Genomic DNA, 18,932 nt, shown 5'->3' with positions numbered 1-18,932 from the left:
GTGACATTGCTTATTCTTTCGTCAACTCCATGCTTTTAGGAAAACAATCTTTTTATCATAGTTCCCTCTTCAATGAGCGATTACCAGCTCGTTTTTGTAACAGAGATAGCTGTTTATTGTCCCTAGGTTTACAGAAACACCTATTCATATTAATACGTATAGCCTATGGAGTGCTGCCGACCACTGTTCATTACGGCCCAGAATGCCTTGTATGTCTTTACAACAAAACAACACAGTAAAACCTAAATGCCCGTAAACATATGCATTTGCATACTTGTAACATTTTTAATAATACTCTCCCATCATGATATTTAACAATAATGAAAAATTTTAATTTGAATACCGTGGATGTGAAAATAACTGTACTACGTCAGCAATAAATAGCTAATGTTCTCCTTACCACTTCAGATTGTAAGTCCATACTATCCCATGGCAGAACAAGGATTTCATGATTGGGCAAGGTTACCCGGAGACATTGTGGCTGCCCAGAGACATTGTGCATACTTAAAAGGCATTGTGATAGATGTACCAGAACAACTGCAAATGTGGAAGGTGATAGTTACCAAATACGGGTGGGTGGTTTGCCAAATGCTGGAACCTTTTGGAATGTTTTCTTTTTTTTTAGCTTATGCACTCTCACATTGGAGTCCCGCGTTCAAACACAAAATTTGGTTTTGATATGTGACGGTGTTCCTGAGATATGGACGACTTCCTGTTTCGGAGCTTCGCCGCCGATTTCGTTTGGCTGAAAGCAAGCGCTTTCAAAAATCAAAAAACCTTCTGGTAACTTTTGTGAGGCTTGGTCCAAGGATAATGTACGTCAAGTTTCGTGGCGTTTGGACCAAATTTGTGACCTGTGAAAATGTAGTTTCGCTTTCTGTTCAATCCAATATGGCGGACGAACGGCACGCCCACCTGACGTCATCTTCGCGACCAACTTACACCGGTACTGACCGGACGATTTAAAGTTGGAACGGTGTCTCTGTCTCAAATTAGGGAGACGGTAATAATAATAAAACTTAAGAAGAACAATAAGTGTGCTGCTTTGCAAGCACACTTAATTATGTGTATGTAACTTACTCATGTCGAAACGATGTAGGCTACATTACAACCCATTCAGCACGTACAAGCTACACTTACCATATCCCATGTAAAACGGTTAGCTTGCTCGCTAGCTAACTGTGGAAGTTCAGTATAACAGGCATAGCCAATTATCTCACCTAGTTGTAGGAAAAAGGCTACGTTCATATTACAAGTGATAGAATGAATGTGTGACTTATGTTTAGTTGATGTTATGACATGTAAAGTTAAGCTTGCCGAACTTAGTTATAGTCAGCCACAGGCAGTTTGACTGTACATTCGTGACACTCCTGTTAGGCTAAACTGGAAAGAGCAAAAAATAGGAACATAATGGTCACATCAATCCCATAAACACACAGATAACTCTTACACCAACCTTATTTTGTGCCTTTTATTCACGTTTGTTTCAAGATTTAGTAAGTATAACTCCTTTTCGCTCCCCACTTCTATGCAGCATAGGTTTCCATTATCCAAACAGCTCCCTTTCCCCTAAAAGGGGGCGTGTACATGCAGCACGGTCTAGCTAGATCCAGTGTGGTGTTGTAGTTGTTCTAACGTTACTAGTTGTTGCAACAGCTTGTGAAAAAACTACAAAGTTTGTTACACCAAAAAGAACGTTAATCTCGCGATAAAAAAATTGACGCCGTTAAAATAGGTTTACGTTAACGCCGTTAATAACGCGTTTAACTGACAGCACTAATAAAAATGTGACATACAAATAAATAAACAAATTTATATAAATAAACGTGTCTTTGTAAATATATTTTCACCTCAATGGACCCACTGCAATTTGCCTATCAACGTGAGGTTGGTGTTGAAGATGCCATCATCTACCTGCTTCAGCGAGCCCACAACCACCTGGATGAAGCTGGTAGTGCAGTGAGAATAATGTTCTTCGACTTCTCCAGTGCCTTCAACACCATACAACCTGTTTTGCTGAGAGAGAAGCTACAAAGGATGCAGGTGGAGACATCCATAACATCATGGATTGTTGATTACCTGACGGAAAGACCACAGTTTGTACGGATGGGAGGATGTGTGTCCGAGAAGGTGGTTAGCAGTATAGGAGCACCGCAGGGGACTGTACTCTCTCCTTTCCTCCTCACATTATACACCTCGGACTTTCAGTACAACTCTGCAACCTGTCATCTGCAGAAATACTCTGATGACTGCAGTTGTAGGGTGTGTGAAGGATGGGGAGGATACTAAGTATAGAGAACTGGTGAACAGCTTTGTGGCATGGTGTGGAAACAACCACCTACTCTTAAATGTGGCCATGCAAGACCAAAGAGATGGTAGTAGACTTTAGGAGGGCTAGAACAAAGTTGAACACTGTCTCCATCATGGGGGAAGAGGTGGAGGTAGTGGAAAACTACAAATATCTGGGTGTACATCTGGATAGCAAACTGGACTGGAAGTGCAACACTGAGGCTGTTTATAGGAAGGGACAGAGCAGACTATACTTCTTGAGGAAGCTTAGGTCTTTTAATGTGTTCAGCAGTGATGTTGATTGCGCTGGGCCATAGGTGGAGCCATCAGGTGTTATTGTGGAGATGTCACTTTCATCCTCCTCCTCTTGATCAACCCGAGGTCTTCTAGCTGGCCTTGGATGAACAGGCTTGATGGGAGTAGAGGTAGAAGGCCCCCATGTCCATGGTGTATCCGAAGTGCTTGTATAAATACTCATACTTTTCATGAAGTATTCTGTTTGGGTACCTAAAGTAAATAAATGTGTATTACTGTCAAGTTACAAGATACTAATAGTACACAGGACATTCACTATCTCACACAAAACTGCACTGGCACAATAGAAACAAAAATATTTTAGTGACTGTGGTAAGGTGTATGATTTACTAAGTAGCACACCCACAAGAAGACATTCAGTAATATCAATTATATCTGTTATGCAATTCATGGGTTTCATCAGGTCCATTTACACAGGTGTATTAATCAAGCACCATGCAGTCTGCATTCATAATCGAGGTACTGATTTTATACACCTGTGGAAAGTGACCTGATGAAACCCATGAATTGACTTTCCCAAACATTGATGAGCACATAAGAACCTGTATTAGCCTACTAGAAAAAGACTTCTAGAAACTAACTAGCACAACAATAAAAGTTAGATCACAAACCTTTGCTTCTAACGTGATGACCTAATGTAGGCTAGAAAGCTGTGTAGCCCAACATGAGGATGTGCTCTGGAAGACATACAAAACACTAAGTAAATAGCAGTAATCAAACTAAACATCATTGTATGTCAATGTAATAATGGCAAGAAGACATAAATTAGACTGAAGTGTAAATACCTGGGCTCTAGTGATAGCAACTTAGCCTAATAGTGGACGGGTATTGATGATTTTCCCTGTTTAGACTAGAACAATACCAGTCCTTAGTTGAGCATAAGATATTGTTGCCAATATTATTATTTGTGGTTTAACGCTTAGGTTAGAAGATTATAGGTTCAACAAGCTAAATCTCTGGGTAGTGTGGTCATACAGTTTCTTATGAGTGTAGCTACACCAGGCACGTAACTGAAGCATTCCGTTCGCGTTGCGTCTTCTGCAACAATTAGCTTCCAATAGGTCTAATCAATGGAAGTAGCTACACCTGGCGCGTGGCCAGTAGGCTGCGTTCAAAAAAATAGACCATTGCTCTAATGGATTTTACCAGAGCCCTTCCTATTAGACATTCTCTGATTTTACACGTCGCGAACAGAACACTTCAGTTACGTGCCTGGTGTAGCTTCCTGTAATATAGGCTAGCCTAAGCCTAGCTTGTGCCCTTTTCATGCATGCTAACGAAGAATATGAACATGCTATTTTGTAACAGTCGTTAGGTGGAAAAGTTTGTTTGTACTTACAGCCTGTGAGCTGGTGGTCGATCGTCGTGACGTACAGGTCCAGGTTTTCAGAACATCGATGCAAAACCACTTTCTAACTGTAGGCAGGCACAGTGAGTGTGGTCAAAATTATTGGAACACAGAACTAATGTTGCACTATACTTCGGTGGTGGTGTTCCAACGATAAATTCCAACCATTTCTTCCTCAACTCTTCTTTCTAAGGCAAGACATGCAACATTGATGTGTTATTGCCACAAATAACACAGGCACGAATTTGCTCCGCCATGTTAACAACTTGCTGTTAGCTCCTACTAGCTGCAGAGAGACAATCTCCTAGCCAAAATCTTCCTGTCTTCCTGTGGGCGGTCACAAGCCAAGGTGGGCTAGGCCATGAATAATTGTTTTCCCTGCGGCGTCACAGGGAAAGGCTTTTTCTGATTCGCTTGTTTTTCCGTGTATTTTCTTTCATTGGCTAATGCGGGCAATGGAGGTAGAAGATCATTTTCACGTGCAGCATGCATATGCAACTTGGAGTGAGCTATAGTATTTCGAAAGGAACAAGTATTAAACGGTTTCTCGGTGAATGAGACCTTTAATATATTAGTAGTATATAGCTATCAGTGTGGGGCCCCTTATAATAAAGTTGGTTAAGCTTAATTAATATATTAGTAATATATAACTATCAGTATGGGGGACCCTTATAATAAAGTTGGTTAAGCTTTATTAATATATTAGTAATATATAACTATTAGTCAGACGGTGAAGGGACTGAGACCAAAACTGGCTTATCACATTTATTCCTTTAGGAAAAGTTAAAACAAAACATGCCTTCAGGCACTGGCATACATAAAACAGCATCTGCACAAGCAAAATAAAAATAAGTAGTTGAATGGGCTATATTACATGCATGATTCCTATACCATCACTGTCAGCCCTACTAGCAAGGGAGACGTGCAACATGGAATGTTCAGGTGCACAGAACGAGTTTATTAATATTGTGAGACTCACTAAACACTCACAGACGTAGACCATACGGAGGTAATGCATAAACATAATGCTAAACTAAATGTACATTCATTTCCTGCTAGACTGAATTGCACTTTCCATGAGCACTAAGCTTAACTACACTGAATGCATGGAAAGTTGCTAGCAGAGTTTACAGCTAGTCACGTTAGACTCATGTGTATGAACTCGTGGTCATAATGAAAACATTAATAAACGTTCTCTAAGTTGCTAGAATTGCACCCAAATCCTAAGAATGAGTGCTTTATACAGTCAACCTACCCAATGCAAAGGATACCGCTTCTGATCAGCTATGGCAACAATACAAGGACAAAACGCAGCAGAGGTGCAGTATACCGTTTCTCCAAAGGGGGCTCCAAAACACCAATTTCAATAAAGCTGGTTAATTACGGCGAAAATCACATACAAACACTAAACTACATTTCTAACTCTGTTACACCCCCTCCCCTGAATTTCACCAAATTCAAGCAGCAACCAAATAGTACTTCCAAAGGCAAAGAGTACACTACTTTCAAACACTAGACAGAGGGTCACCAATTACAGGACAGCCAACCACAAAGGTATCCAATAAGGATGAAGTGGAAGAAGAGGTGTGCAAACTCTCACACAACCAACCACTGGCAGTAGGGTAGCTTATACACCCCACAAGATAATAAAGCCATAAACCATAAAGCTTTCTCCACAAAGCTAATCAGAAAAGCTAGATAAATAATAATATGTCATTAACTTTTATATTAGTATATAGTTTGTAAATACACATTTAACATTTAAATGATGTAAGAAATAACTGTTAATTAGTGCCAAAAAGACATTTAGTTAACTATTAACAAATATTAATACAATATTAGTTAATAGATTTGTTAAAACATTAACATACAGATTTTATGCAAACAACTAATATTTAATTAATGATGAAAAAACTATTAACTTGTGCCAAATAGATATTTTAGTAACAATTAACAAATATTAACAAAGGGTTAGGTAATTACTAGTTTGCTATTTATTATGGCACCTTATTATGGAGTGTTACCCAATATTGACATTAATGGCAGTCTGTCAGATAGCAATCTTAGCTGAGCTGGCTCTCACATTACGTTAACCTAGAAGCTATGTTAACATCTGTAACATAAGATCTGCAACATCTGTAAAACAGCGAACACGAACACAGCCTGTCACTTGAGTTGCAAGACACAATAACTTTAGGGAAAACTACATATTATTTTAAGGGGGCCCTAAATCGGATTTTAAGGGAAATCTTAACTTAATGTGTTTTGTGCAGGCACCAACAAAGCTGAACAGGCTCCAGCTGTTTAGCTAGAAGCTAGAAGCTAGCTGTTAACGTTATTATCAGAAAATAAGTCCCGACAGGGAGAACAGAACCCCGACACGCAGCGGAGGGGTTTTGCTTCGACCTGAAGGGCAGGGTTGCCAACTTTGGGTGTTTGGCTGCAGTGAGATTTTGTGAAGTCATAGTGCGTGTGCGTTACATGTTTCCCTAAACCTAATTTTAAAAATGTCTGTCCCCTGACTTTTAATCCCTGATTTATGTTTTTTTTTAAAAACTAATAGAATGGAAAAGTTTCCTCAAAGTGTACAATTAAATTATTGATTGCACTTGAAAACAAGACCAGTGTTTTAACCCTGTGGCATGGAAGGATTATGAGCCACTGGGCCCCTGGGCACAGACATGAAAAGGGCCCCCCTGCCCATCAATGTTGGACAGAACTCATAATTGGCCTGCCCTTCATGCCCAGTAGCAACAAATCTAAAGGTAGACAGAGTGGTGTGTCTCCTTTAAGACCCAATCCACTGGTGTGAGTTCTGGAGCCATCCAACTTTATCTAACTCTATACTATCCTACCCCTGCTGAAAAAAACAGCTAGAAACCAGCTTATGCTGGTAGCTGGTTTTAGCTGGTCTTTGATGGTTTTCTTACAGCTCTTGCTGGTCTTTGCTGGTGTAGCTGGTTGGACCACCAGCTAGATATGCTGGCGTGACCATCTGAGGAAGCTGGTCATGCTGGTTTGACCAGCCTGTCGTGTGGGATACAGCTGGTGCAAGATGGTCATGCTGGTGACCAGCCTGCCAAGCTTGACATTGTTGGTGTAAGATGGTCATGCTGGTTTGACCAACATAAGCTGGCACGGCCAGTTAAACCAGCAGTGTAGACCAGCAACACCAGCTAAAATGACCAGCTTGAAGTGGTACGACAAGCAAAACCAGCTGAATTACCATCGTTAGGTGTAAACCAGCTGAAGGTATGTTTTCGCAAGAGATTTGCTAGTCTAGCTGGTCAACCATCATAGGGTGGTCAAACAAGCTGGTTAACAAGCTGGTCAACCAGCAAACCACCTTTAGCTGGTCAGGCTGTTTTTTTCAGCAGGGACATCATCTGATTTTAATATTATGTCTAGGCTATATTTAACATTTAACATTTCTTTTCTATTTGGCCTGTTATGAAATTATGCATTGACCAATATAAGCACACTTTTTTAAGACACTTAAATACATGCATGCCTAGCATTTTGTGAAAACAAATCATTATGGCTACATCGACAAACTCTTAGCCATGAGCTGTATTATCCTCTGATTTTAATATTTACACATATGTAGGTATTTAAGGACAGCTCAGCTTTAAGACACCTAAAGCCCAAAATTGGAGACCATATAGAAATTTTCTACCATTTCAAAACCGGATTACTCTGGAACGGCTTATTGTACAGGGGATTGCATTAGGCTACACCTTTGTGTTCGGTAAGGTCTGCTGTTTATTCTGGTTTACGGTTTGCCATGTGTTGAACGAAAAGTTTGTGAGATATTCCACCTTATATGAATTGAAATGAGTGCAGAGCTATAGTAGCCTAATATGATTATTTGTTGAAAGTTAATTTTCTCGCGAACCGTTTATCGCAGCAAATAGCGGCTATAGCACCTTATAAAAGATGAGAAAATGTTATTTCATGTGATGTTTGTGAGGCTAGGCCTACTTCGCGAGTAGCCTAGTTCCTAGAGAATAATGGGGGGCCACACTTTGTGTTGGTCTGCCTCATGTCTAAATAGCAGTGTTCTGTGAAGGTGTCGCGGACCGCCTAGTCAACTAATCAACAATCAGAGAAAACTGCGCTGAGAACCTTGTAGGCGGATATTAGACCTACCTGCTGTTGGTCTAGACATATGTATGCCTTAAACTCGTATCTTGTCATTTAGAAACAATGCTGTGGTCATTTCTTGCGTGTGCTGAGAGCGTGAGATTGGTGCTGAAAGCGTGAGTGTCACGCCAGATGCGTGAGAGTTGGCAACCCTGCTGAAGGGACTTATTTTCTGATAGGCTAATTACCGGCGGACAATACATTATCCCGCTTATTACACGGCTACTTGCCAAAACGAGAAAAGAAACCTAACACAATGAATCTTTAAAAATGATTTTGCTACCGTTTCATGTCTTCCGCTGACAAAATAAATAGTTCGCCACACAGATAGAACTTGACAGTTTCAGGTGTTGCGTGGCAACGTCTTACTAGCTTACTTTCCCTTTCAATGAAATTCCATTGCAATAAGCGAACGGAATTCTTGCGGAGGGATATGAAACCCGTATGACGTTAATCAACCCGTTGCCATTGACAGCGGTGAATATATACTTTGCCGGGGATTTATGTAAGGGATAATGTATAGAACGCCGGTCATTATGGGGAAAATAAGTCCTGACAGGGCGAACCGGACCCCGATGCGCCAGCGCCCTGAAGGGACTTATTTTCCCATAATGACCGGCGTTCTATACATTATCCCGCTTATTATACGGCTACTTGCCAAAACGAAAAAATAAACTCCATGATATGTCTCTTTACACTTATTTGTTACCGTTTCGTCGTGGCTTTTGCTGAGAAACAAATAGTTCGCTGAACTTGAATCAAACATTCTTTAGAACACAGCTGATCAACCGTCTGCTTTCACTTTTGAATGAAATTCCAAGCGCAAACTCCGTTGCCATTGACAGCGATCATTCTTGTTTTCAGAGGTCCTTTCCCAAGAAATAATGACCGCTAGAACTTTCGGAAATCCCATTCAAGTCAATGGAGCATTCTACTTGTATTGCGAAGAGCCGTATAATAAATAGATTTAACATAGGCCCGAACGTTGGGAAGGCCCATTCATGTGAATGGAACTTTCTGCAGCACTCTGAAGAGCCGTGTAATAATAGTTGATAAGACATGTTGTACAACACTGCCATCTGCTGGTTGTTCAGTGGAGGGTGTCTTCGCATTCAAATCTAGTGGTATTTATTTTTGGATCTTGGTGTGCAGTAGGAATGCCTCAAAATTACGTCATCAACATAAAAGCAAAAAGGAGATTCACAAATGCAGATTCCACATACAAAGTCAAGCATATTTATTTTCAAATCTCGAAAATATATTTACAAAGACACGTTTATTTATATAAATTTGTTTATTTATTTGTATGTCACAGTTTTATATTTGTATTTTGTATTTGGATATTTATAAATGTATGTATATGTGTATATATATCCTTTTATATATATTTAAATAATTTTGAGACAATCCTCACTCCATAGTTTTTTTGTCTTTTTAAACGCACTGGGTCCCCATTTAGAGCTAGAGGGTTTAAGTACTGGTCCACTGAGCTCTGACACCAAAGTGGGTTTATGCATGGGTATGGATTAATTGCTGGATTAACCTAAATAACTAATTAGGACAAAAAACAGCTCTAGAACTTTACACAGTTTTAGTCCTACAAGTAAACACAAGTTTGAAATTACACAACTTAACACTCTTGGTCACTAATTTACTACACCCCTTCATAATGTGTTAGTTGATGATAGGTTGGGTTCAACAATAACTGTCAACAGTGTGTCTAAAATGGTCTTTGACTATACATTGTGAACCTTTCGTTGCCATGATGTATACACAGCTTTATTGTGTATATGCACTGTAAATGGACCTTGATTTGTAGTAGTTTATGATTCAATCTATATTTTCTTGTCATTGTCAAGACTTAAGACTGTTGCATGGGAAATACTCTTTGATTTTGCAGTAGGGCCATTTTCAGTAGCAGTAATATACCTATTAACAGGAGGCCTGTCAGCAGACAGAGTATAGAGAGAACTGTGACAACTTCCCTGCCTCTTGGATGGAAATAGACTCTAGAAGAGGAAGGAGAGGAGTGGATACTACTCTCACCAGCAGAAAAAGGAGTGCTGGCTGGCTGGACTGCAGAAGACAAGGTTGCTGGCTGTCCTGTGGACTGTTCTAAGCAACTTGTCTCCATCTCTGGAAATGGGGTGCTGGGTGTTTTTTCCGACTTATTCAAAGACAGGCAGTCTTCATAGGTTAAGCCTCCTAAAGAGTAGGAGTTTGCCAAGAAGCGGGTAGTTGAAAAGTCTGTATAGTAAGGTGTGTCCTTAACGATTTCTTCTGAGATAATTAGTTTTCCACTTTTTATTGGAGTTTGCAGTGAGTTTTGGTGGAGTTCTGTCAGGGCTTGAGTCATTTTTACTGGTGATTCAGAGTCAGCCTTGCCTTCAGACCTTGAACTCTCCAGATCAGTTATTGCATTTTTATATGTGACGACTTCTGCTTGTTTCCCTGGACATATCATTGTGATAGAAAGTGTGGCAAGCATTTTATGTGCCAAATGGAGTGGTGCAGTACACACCAGATCTGCAGCCGTTCTGAGTCTGCCACTCTTCAGCCAGTGGTACAAGTATATGATATCACATTCACACACCCAAAGGTTATTAGCTAGCTCCACAGAGTAGAGGCGAGGGAGACTGTCAAATGTACTTTCAGGGATAGTCTGTAAACAGTTACTGTTGATTTTTAAGATTTGCAGGTGAACAAGTCTGACAAGAGAGGGTACTTCCAGTGCCAAAATGCAGTTGGCTGACACATCTAAGTGGGTCAGAGAAGGAGGCATGTAGAGGGGCATGCTTGACAGCCGGTTGCCCTTTAGAATGAGCATTTTCAGCTTACTCAAGCCTAATAATGCACCAGGCTGGATGGCTCGAATGCGATTATCCTCTAAATCAAGTCGGATGAGATTTCCTAGTTGTCTTAGAGCTCCAGTGGTGATGTAGGTAATAAGGTTCTCTTGAAGCTGCAGACTCTCCAAGCTGGAGGGCAGGCCACGTGGGAAGTGGTCCAGCTGGTTGTGACTGAGACTTAACTCTTGCAGGCCCAAAAAAGGCTGTAGGAGATGATCCATATTGCAGATCAAATTATGGGCCATGGAGAGAACAGAGGTGTTGATGGGGACAGAATGTGGGAGTGACCTAAGACCCAAAAATTCACAAAGGACCATGGCACCAGGTTGGGGACAACAGCAGCCAATGGGACAGGTGGAGGTTATATCTGCACAGGTGCATGGACAGGACCAGAGCAGCAGCAGGATCAAACAAAGACATAGAAGCATGGCTTACTGTAGGGATGAGAGAGAGGAAGAAAGAGATGGACAAAATTGTGGGTGATGACAGAAAAACTAAAACATCACATTTACTATATCAGCCCTGCATGACTTTTCAACACATAACTGCATATTAAAGTCAAAATGAAATAGAAATAAAACAATTATGACCTCTTTAACAAAGGAGCAAAAGCACATACCATTCTCCCTCTGTCTCTTCTGCTCCAGACGCTCAGAAAAAGCGTCTGCACATGACTACATCTGTCGGTCTCTCTCTCTCTCTCTCTCTTTCTCTCTCTCAAGGCCATTGGTTTCTCAGAGAACTTAAAGCGACAGGCCATCAAAGATTAATGATTCTCTTTCGGTGTTCTATTACTTGTTTTGTGTCTTCTTCGCCAGATGAATTAAATTGTATGTTTCCAGAACTCCAGGGAAGATCCAAAAATAACCCATAGGATGTCAGTATTATCATTGGCACCAATTTAGAGCAATAGATATACCAGTGATCATCATTGTGTATTAAGACTAAATCCTTCAGGTTAAACTGCCTGAATCTGAATACTATCACAGGATGGAGACCAAATAAATGAAATCTTGTCTCTAGTGTTGTGTGTGTGTGTGTGTGTTCCAAAACTATGACACAGCTCAAATATTCCATAATTACTTCCCAAGAGAATCACTAACACAAGAGTAGAGAATCTGACTCTTAACATGACCGCTTGAAGCAGGTCTTGTTTCAGTTGTCCACATTGCCCTGCTTCTGTATTCCTGCTGTTTGCCCTTTGGTAAGAGGACACTGAACAAGACAAGTGTATTCTTAGAACTTGTTTGCATTTTCAAATTATTATAATGTGACCGGGTCAGTTAGCCTGGGAGAACCCAGGCAAACCTGTTAGCATATTTGAATTTGCTCTGCAGGTCAGTCTGGCAAGGCACCTATTTCACAATGTTCCAAAAACCCAGGCTCCAATCACAAACAGTTAACCGGCATGGGGCGGGCTTTATATAGCCGATAAAGCAATGCATTTAATACAACCAATGACTGCGCTGACAGTGACAGGGTAAAACAGATATGGATGTAAATTTCTTTGGAATCGAGTGAACAGCTGTATTTAAAAACTTTAGTTTACAAGAAAGTTTTGATCAGGGTACCCCCACAATCGTCCAACTTAAATAAGAGTCAAATTCAAAAGGTTTTAAGACCTTTTTAATGCCACTTTGAATTCAATTTAATACCAACTTTGCACCATTATACCTACTTTGTACCGATTCATTCTACAGGCCAAAGTGAACGCGCTACAACCAGGGTAGCCTACGTCGGTGGCACTGTATGTGTGTGTGTGTGCAGGGTGCTTAATGAGTAAAAAAGAATATCATACAAATTACAACCCCAAAACAGAAAAAGTTGGGATGTTTCGTAAAATGCAAATAAAAACAGATAATATACTATAATATAAGATAATATAATATATATAGTGATAATATACAAGTCTCGTAAACTCATATCTAGCAGCAAATAGGACATAGACAACATATCAAATGTTGAAAATAAAGATTTCGACTATTTCATGAAAAATATATGTTATTTTTTTATTTGACATGTGACAGCAACATGTTTCAAAGAAGGTTGGGACGGGAGCATGTATAGCTTGTTTAAAACACTGTGCTGCTTCACCTCTTCATTTAACAACATTCTGTAAATGTTTAGGAACTGAGGAGTTTTGAGAATTAAATGTTTTCCCATTACTCCCCTATATAGGATGTCAGTTGCCCAACAGTATGGGGTATTCTTAGCCATGATTTTCATTCCATTATGCACCTAATTTGACATCTGGACTGCAGACAGGCCATTTTTGTACCTGGACTCTTCCTCTATGGAGAAATACTATTTAGATATGTGCAGAATTCATTTTGGAATTGTTTTCCTGAAATATTCAAGGTCTTCCCTGGAAAAGACATTGTCTGGATGGCAGTATATGTTGCTCAAAACATGTATGCATCATTCAGAATTGATTGTGCTTTGCCAAATGTACAAGATGCCCATGCTGAAGGCACTAATGCTCCTCCACACCGTCATAGATGTTGGGTTTCGAACTGAGAACTAAAACAAGTTGGATAGGTTGTATACTTGGATAGCCCCTCTCCTATTTAGCCCAGATGAGTCCAAGATTTCCGAAAAAGAATGCCAAATTTTGATTGGTCTAACCACAGGACCTTTTTCCATGTTACCTCAGTCCATTTTAAACAAGTTCAGGCCCAGATAAGACGGTGTTATTTTCTGTATGATGTCTCAATACAATTTTGGCTGTTACAATTTTGGCTGCAGTTTTTTAATTGAGTATCAAACTGTGCACATAGACAATAGTTATCAAAGGTCTTCCTGAGCCCATACAATGACAGGTCTGGAAACAGGTCGGGTGTTGATGCAGTGCCATCTAAGGTCCAAAAGACCACGGCCATCCAATTTGTTTTTCAGCTCTTTCCCTTGTTTGCAAAGATTTCTCTGGATTCTCTGAATGTTTTAATAATAATATGTCCTGTGTAGAGATGCACCGATATGGAATTTTAGGGCCAATAACGATAACCGATATTTTTGGTTTGTTGTGGCCGATACCGATACGATAACCGATAATATTACTCTTAAAAAAAAATTGTGAAAAGTGATTTGGGGAAAGCATTTAATAAGCATAATTCTATTGCTGTAATTTTACCTACCACCAAATGATGGACAGAACTCATAATAGTCCTCAATAGTACAGCAGTCAACATAACAGTAGCCTAGCCCTACAGTATGTGGCTCCTTTAAGTGAACCTGACGTCAGTGAATTGCGAGTGAGTGGCTAGAGAGTATGAATCGTTTTCATTTAGGACTAAACACTCATAAACGGCTCAGCTGGGAATAAGCTACAGTATAGCGACCAAATCAGAGTTTGTGAGGGAAACTTGCAGTTTAGTTTCAACTGCGGGTAACTGAATAAAGCTGCAACTCCTCAGACTGTATCTTATGTCCGTCTACTCTGTTGCACACAACCTGCTGCAGCAGAAATTAAAGGGGTTAGCCCCGAAGGTTTTAATAACTTATTATGATGACCTGTCTGGAACTGAAGCAGGAATGGTTAGCATATTTCTAGGTAATAATACAAAACCCAAGCTAAAGTAATGCAAATATAATACTAAAACACGACTTAGAACTAGGCCTACTGTACTTATGTACTCGTCCCACTAACGAGTTTGTTTATTTGTTTCCCCGACCAGCCCGGTAAAGTGCAAACACATCAGCACAAGACGACTCTAGATAGGGCTGAGCTCCGCTCTGGTAAGGTTAAATGGCGGATCATTCACGAGAGGATTTTGAGATGCACAGATTCCCAAATGAACGCATATCCACAGATTTTGTTAGAGTGGTGAAATACATTCACACCGCTGACATTATATTGAGGAAAAAGTATAGCCAACCAAGCTCAAGTAGCTCAGTGTAGCCAGACGGACCTTACGTAGGCCTAAATTAGGACTTTAAAAAATATCGGCGCAAATTATCGGCCAGAATTCTGTTATCGGACAGATAATAATATTTTAATTTTTTCACTTATCGGCCAATAATATATCGGCCGCCGATATATCGTGCATCCCTAGTCCTGTGTCATGTTAAGAAGCATTCAAATTACATTTTTTCATCATTTGTGCACACAGGTTTACACAGAGTAATGAATACCCCTACATCTTTACTTCTAAGAGACCCTGCCTCTCTGGGATGCTCTTTTTCTTTTTCATACCCAATCATGTTGCCAGTTACCCTAATTAGTTGTGAAACATTCCTCCTTTTGTTTTGTTTTGTTTATCCATACACAACTTTCCAGCATTTTGTTACCCCCGTCCCAACTTTTTTTGAAACATGTTGTTGGTATCAAATCCAAAATTAACATATTTTCCATGAATAAGTCAAATTTGTAATTTTCAACATTTGATATGTTGTCTGTGTCCTTTTTTAAACTAAATATGAGTTTAAGAGATTTGCATTACATTCTGTTTTTATTCACATTTTACACAACGTCCCAAGTTTTTCTCTTTTGGGGTTGTACATGTAAAGGCTACTCTGCACATAAAATATAATTTGGATGTGTGCAATCTACATGAGTTTTTTTAGGGCTGTCAGCGTTAACACGTAAATAGCGTTAACGCGTTAATAGCGATGCACGTTAATTTTTTTAATCGCGTGTCGCCAAATATTTTCAATTTTACACTTTCACTTCTCAACGATTTGCTTTGGCTGCAGCTATTTTGACCATTTGATGCACCGTTTCTTGTCCTCAAACTGCCACAGACACTTCCTAGTAGGCTTCTTCCTCCTGCCTTTCTCCTCATTATAATAAAGGCCAACGCAGTTCTGAACTGGTTGGCTGAATGGGCGTTTTACTTTCTTTTTTTCTTTTAAAAAAAAACATCCATGTCGGCGCAGGTGACGATTCGGCTTGTAGATTATTTCTCCCTCTTTAAAATTGGAGCGAGGAGCGATTTCACTGGAGCGGGAGGATTTTTAAGTGGAGCGGGGAGCAAAATTGAGTGGAGCGGGCTGACGTGAATTTGAGCAGAGGAGCAGCCGAGTGAACAGCCACCTGAGCGGGGAGCTCAGCTCGCACCGCTCAGCTCACTAGCTCTGGTGTGGTATGATATTCTTTTTAAACAGCGACAGCGCTGTTGTATATCAGATACACAGGCTTTGCATTTGTGAAACTGGGTAAGATGAACGCAACATTTTCTTTCTCTTCCTTTTCTTTCTATAGGTCCAGCTATATTTCTCCCAGCTAACTCCTGTAGTTCGCTTCTCACTCTGCATGCTAATATTTCTTGTAGGCAAACAATAAACATTGTAACATTGTCAGGAGATGGGTCAACCAAGTAGCATATTTAAGAATACAAGTAAAAGATAGACTTTATCAAAATAAGTCATTTGAAAACTGTCCATCAATGCCAAAATTATTGTAGCCTAGTGCCTAGTGAAGTGGTGCCCACATTTATTACTCACAATATTGAAAGGGGATATAAAACAGTTCATCAAGAGAAATGATTTACTCAAGTATACCATACCATCAATGGGTCCAAAGGCTACATGGTTTATTTTATTTATATTAGTTATTTTTATCCATTCTCCGATTAGATTTGTATGTGGACTAATAGACTATCCACCGGAGCTGCATTTAATAGTAGCCTATACTCTGGCCCACCAACTATTGGCTAAGAAAAATACTGGCCCGCAGCCAAAGTAACTTGCCGACTCCTGATCTACGAGCTAAACCTTGTTTACACTCCTACACTGTTAAAGCAACACCAAAGAGTTTTTTTGTACTTTAAAATAATGTTTCCAAAATCGTTTCAGTGGTTCATCAACTCGTAACAGGGTGAACGGCAATTCTGCATTCGCTTCGCGGCCCTCTATCGGCTATAACCGCACTATGTAAGTTTGTCAGCTCGGGTAGCGGATCTGTAGTTTGATGGAATGAGACATAAGAAACTACAAATTTGACTTGCATCTGATGTCGCAATACATCGTACTTTTATAAGTCATGCAAAATATTCTACCTTGTCTGTGGACATTGTTATTTGCAAAGCCGTTGCTGGATAAACAAATAGCGTGCGTGCGACAGAGGGAAAGTTCTTTGGTGTTGCTTTAAACGTTTTCAACTGAACTAGTTAACTGAATTGAACATAGTTAATGGATATAACTGAAGTTAAGCAGGTGTGGGCCTGGTTAGTACTTGGATGGGAGACCTCGTTGGAAAACTAGGTTTGCTGCTGGAAGTGTTGGTGGGTGGTCAGTAGGTGGCACTCTTCCCTCTGGCCAAAAAGATCGATCCCAATGCCCCAGTGCAGTGATGGGGACACTGTACTGTAGGAGATGCCGTCCTTCGGATGAGACGTTAAACGTTAAAGTCCTGACCAGAGATGGGAAGTGTACTCAAGTAGATTTTTCAGATATTTTTACTTTACTATTTATTTTTGAGGGGACTTTTTACTTTTACTCCTTACATTTTAACATGAATATCGGTACTTAATCCTTACATTTTACAAAACTGGCTCGTTACTTTAGTTTCAAATAATTTCAGTGGAGTTACCGTTATTATTTTTTGCGTCATCAATAGCAAATGGGAATATACGTTGCACCTGACGCACCACTACAAGCTGATTCGACAGATTTGGGTGGCAGTCATTCGTGGCAAATCATTGCAGCTTGATGGCAGTAACGTTAACGTTAGCATGTAGTAGTATGTATGCATTTTGGGTAACCAAAAGTCCTATGTGGAGTTTCCATAGGGCATTACAAAACACATGAGCATACCTTGGCAAATAATGATCTAGAGTACTCATTTTTCATTCTATATTGATCTACTTTTGCACACAACTTCGCAAGACCTGATGCTAGGGCTCAGTTGTGTTTCAAAAATCATATCAAATGACCTAGAGGGCTGAAATGTGGCCAGTTCAGAGATGCTTGTTATCTGGCAGAAAGAAAAAACAATATTCTAGGCTCTGTAACTCTATGCCAGTGCTTCCTAAGAAACTACAGGATCTAAGCTTTCTAAAGATGTCCAGCATTTGATGGTAGGCCAAAAGAACACACCCTCTGAAGTAGCCAGTGTAAAGTTGGGGGGGGGGGGGGGAGCCTAGAAATGGCCCAACAGGTTATGGGAAGATTTAAAAAGAGAGACTGGCACACTCACACTCTAGTAACATTTGTGTGGTCCAGGTACCGTTGCATAAAAAATGGTTGTCATTCACAAGACTACTTTTATTTTTATACTTTAAGTAAATGTCCAAGCCTGTACTTTGTTACTTTTACTTGAGTAAAGAAGTTAAATCGGTAACACTTTATTTGAAGGAGTCTACACAAGGGTGACATGTAACCATCATAAGAATGACATGACACATGTCATGTACATTAATTACACATTATTGATGTTTATAACTGTTGTCATAATGTGTCATTCGGTTTTTGGAATGTCAAGTTGACATTGTTTGGGTGTCATCATTAAAACAACTTGACATTAGCCAAGATGACATTATTTGAGGTTGTCTCTGTCATGACAACTTGACATTAGCCAAGAAAATGTAAACCGTTGTCATGACAACATGACACTAGCCAAGAAAGTGTGTTTGGCCTGACTCATCTTCTAGGTTTGTGAAGTGGTGGGCCAGAATAATTGATTGTCATGACACCATTATAATTGTGTCATAAATACTTTCCTTTCCATGATATTGTCATGACAACTTGACATATAACTGTGTTTGGCCTGACTTATCTTCTATGTTTATGAAGTGATGAGCCTGAACAATTGGCTGTCATGACACCATTATAAATTAGATATACTCAACATATTGAACGTGCATTGCAGATGTAACCCACTCGAAAATAGCCTACTAATAGGATTACATTATTACAGTGCATGAAAATGCACTGTACTGTTCTTCCAAGGCAACAACAACAACAACAACAACAACAACTTATTATTATTATTCCGCTTACCACTTTTTCCGTACACAATTTCTCTTGAACAGTTTAACTTAGAAACTTTG

General features: G+C 39.8%; 1 protein-coding gene across 1 annotated transcript; it reads right to left on the bottom strand.

The window, feature by feature from the left end:
- Positions 1 to 1,851: 1,851 nt before the first annotated feature.
- On the bottom strand, positions 1,852 to 11,395 carry LOC121715643 (leucine-rich repeat-containing protein 4C). The gene is made up of 4 exons (XM_042101514.1): positions 10,142 to 11,395; positions 3,979 to 4,020; positions 2,343 to 2,491; positions 1,852 to 2,028 (listed from the first exon to the last, which is right to left on the bottom strand). The coding sequence occupies exons 1-4, from the start codon at positions 11,370 to 11,372 to the stop codon at positions 1,852 to 1,854; spliced, it is 1,599 nt and encodes a 532-aa protein (XP_041957448.1). The 5' UTR covers positions 11,373 to 11,395.
- Positions 11,396 to 18,932: the final 7,537 nt, after the last annotated feature.

Source organism: Alosa sapidissima, chromosome 8, assembly GCF_018492685.1.
Source record: "Alosa sapidissima isolate fAloSap1 chromosome 8, fAloSap1.pri, whole genome shotgun sequence".
NCBI classification, from domain to species: domain Eukaryota; kingdom Metazoa; phylum Chordata; class Actinopteri; order Clupeiformes; family Clupeidae; genus Alosa; species Alosa sapidissima.
This window is presented reverse-complemented; position numbering and strand designations above follow the sequence as displayed.

Excerpts from the sequence above, each read along its gene's own strand:
- LOC121715643 (XM_042101514.1), bottom strand. The coding sequence starts at position 11,372 with ATGCTTCTATGTCTTTGTTTGATCCTGCTGCTGCTCTGGTCCTGTCCA. Across the intron at positions 4,021-10,141 it reads CAGCACTCCTTTTTCTGCTG|TTAGAAAGTGGTTTTGCATC; the intron begins GTGAGAGTAGTA and ends GCCTGCCTACAG. Across the intron at positions 2,492-3,978 it reads TGTTCTGAAAACCTGGACCT|TCCAGTTTGCTATCCAGATG; the intron begins GTACGTCACGAC and ends TTGCACTTCCAG.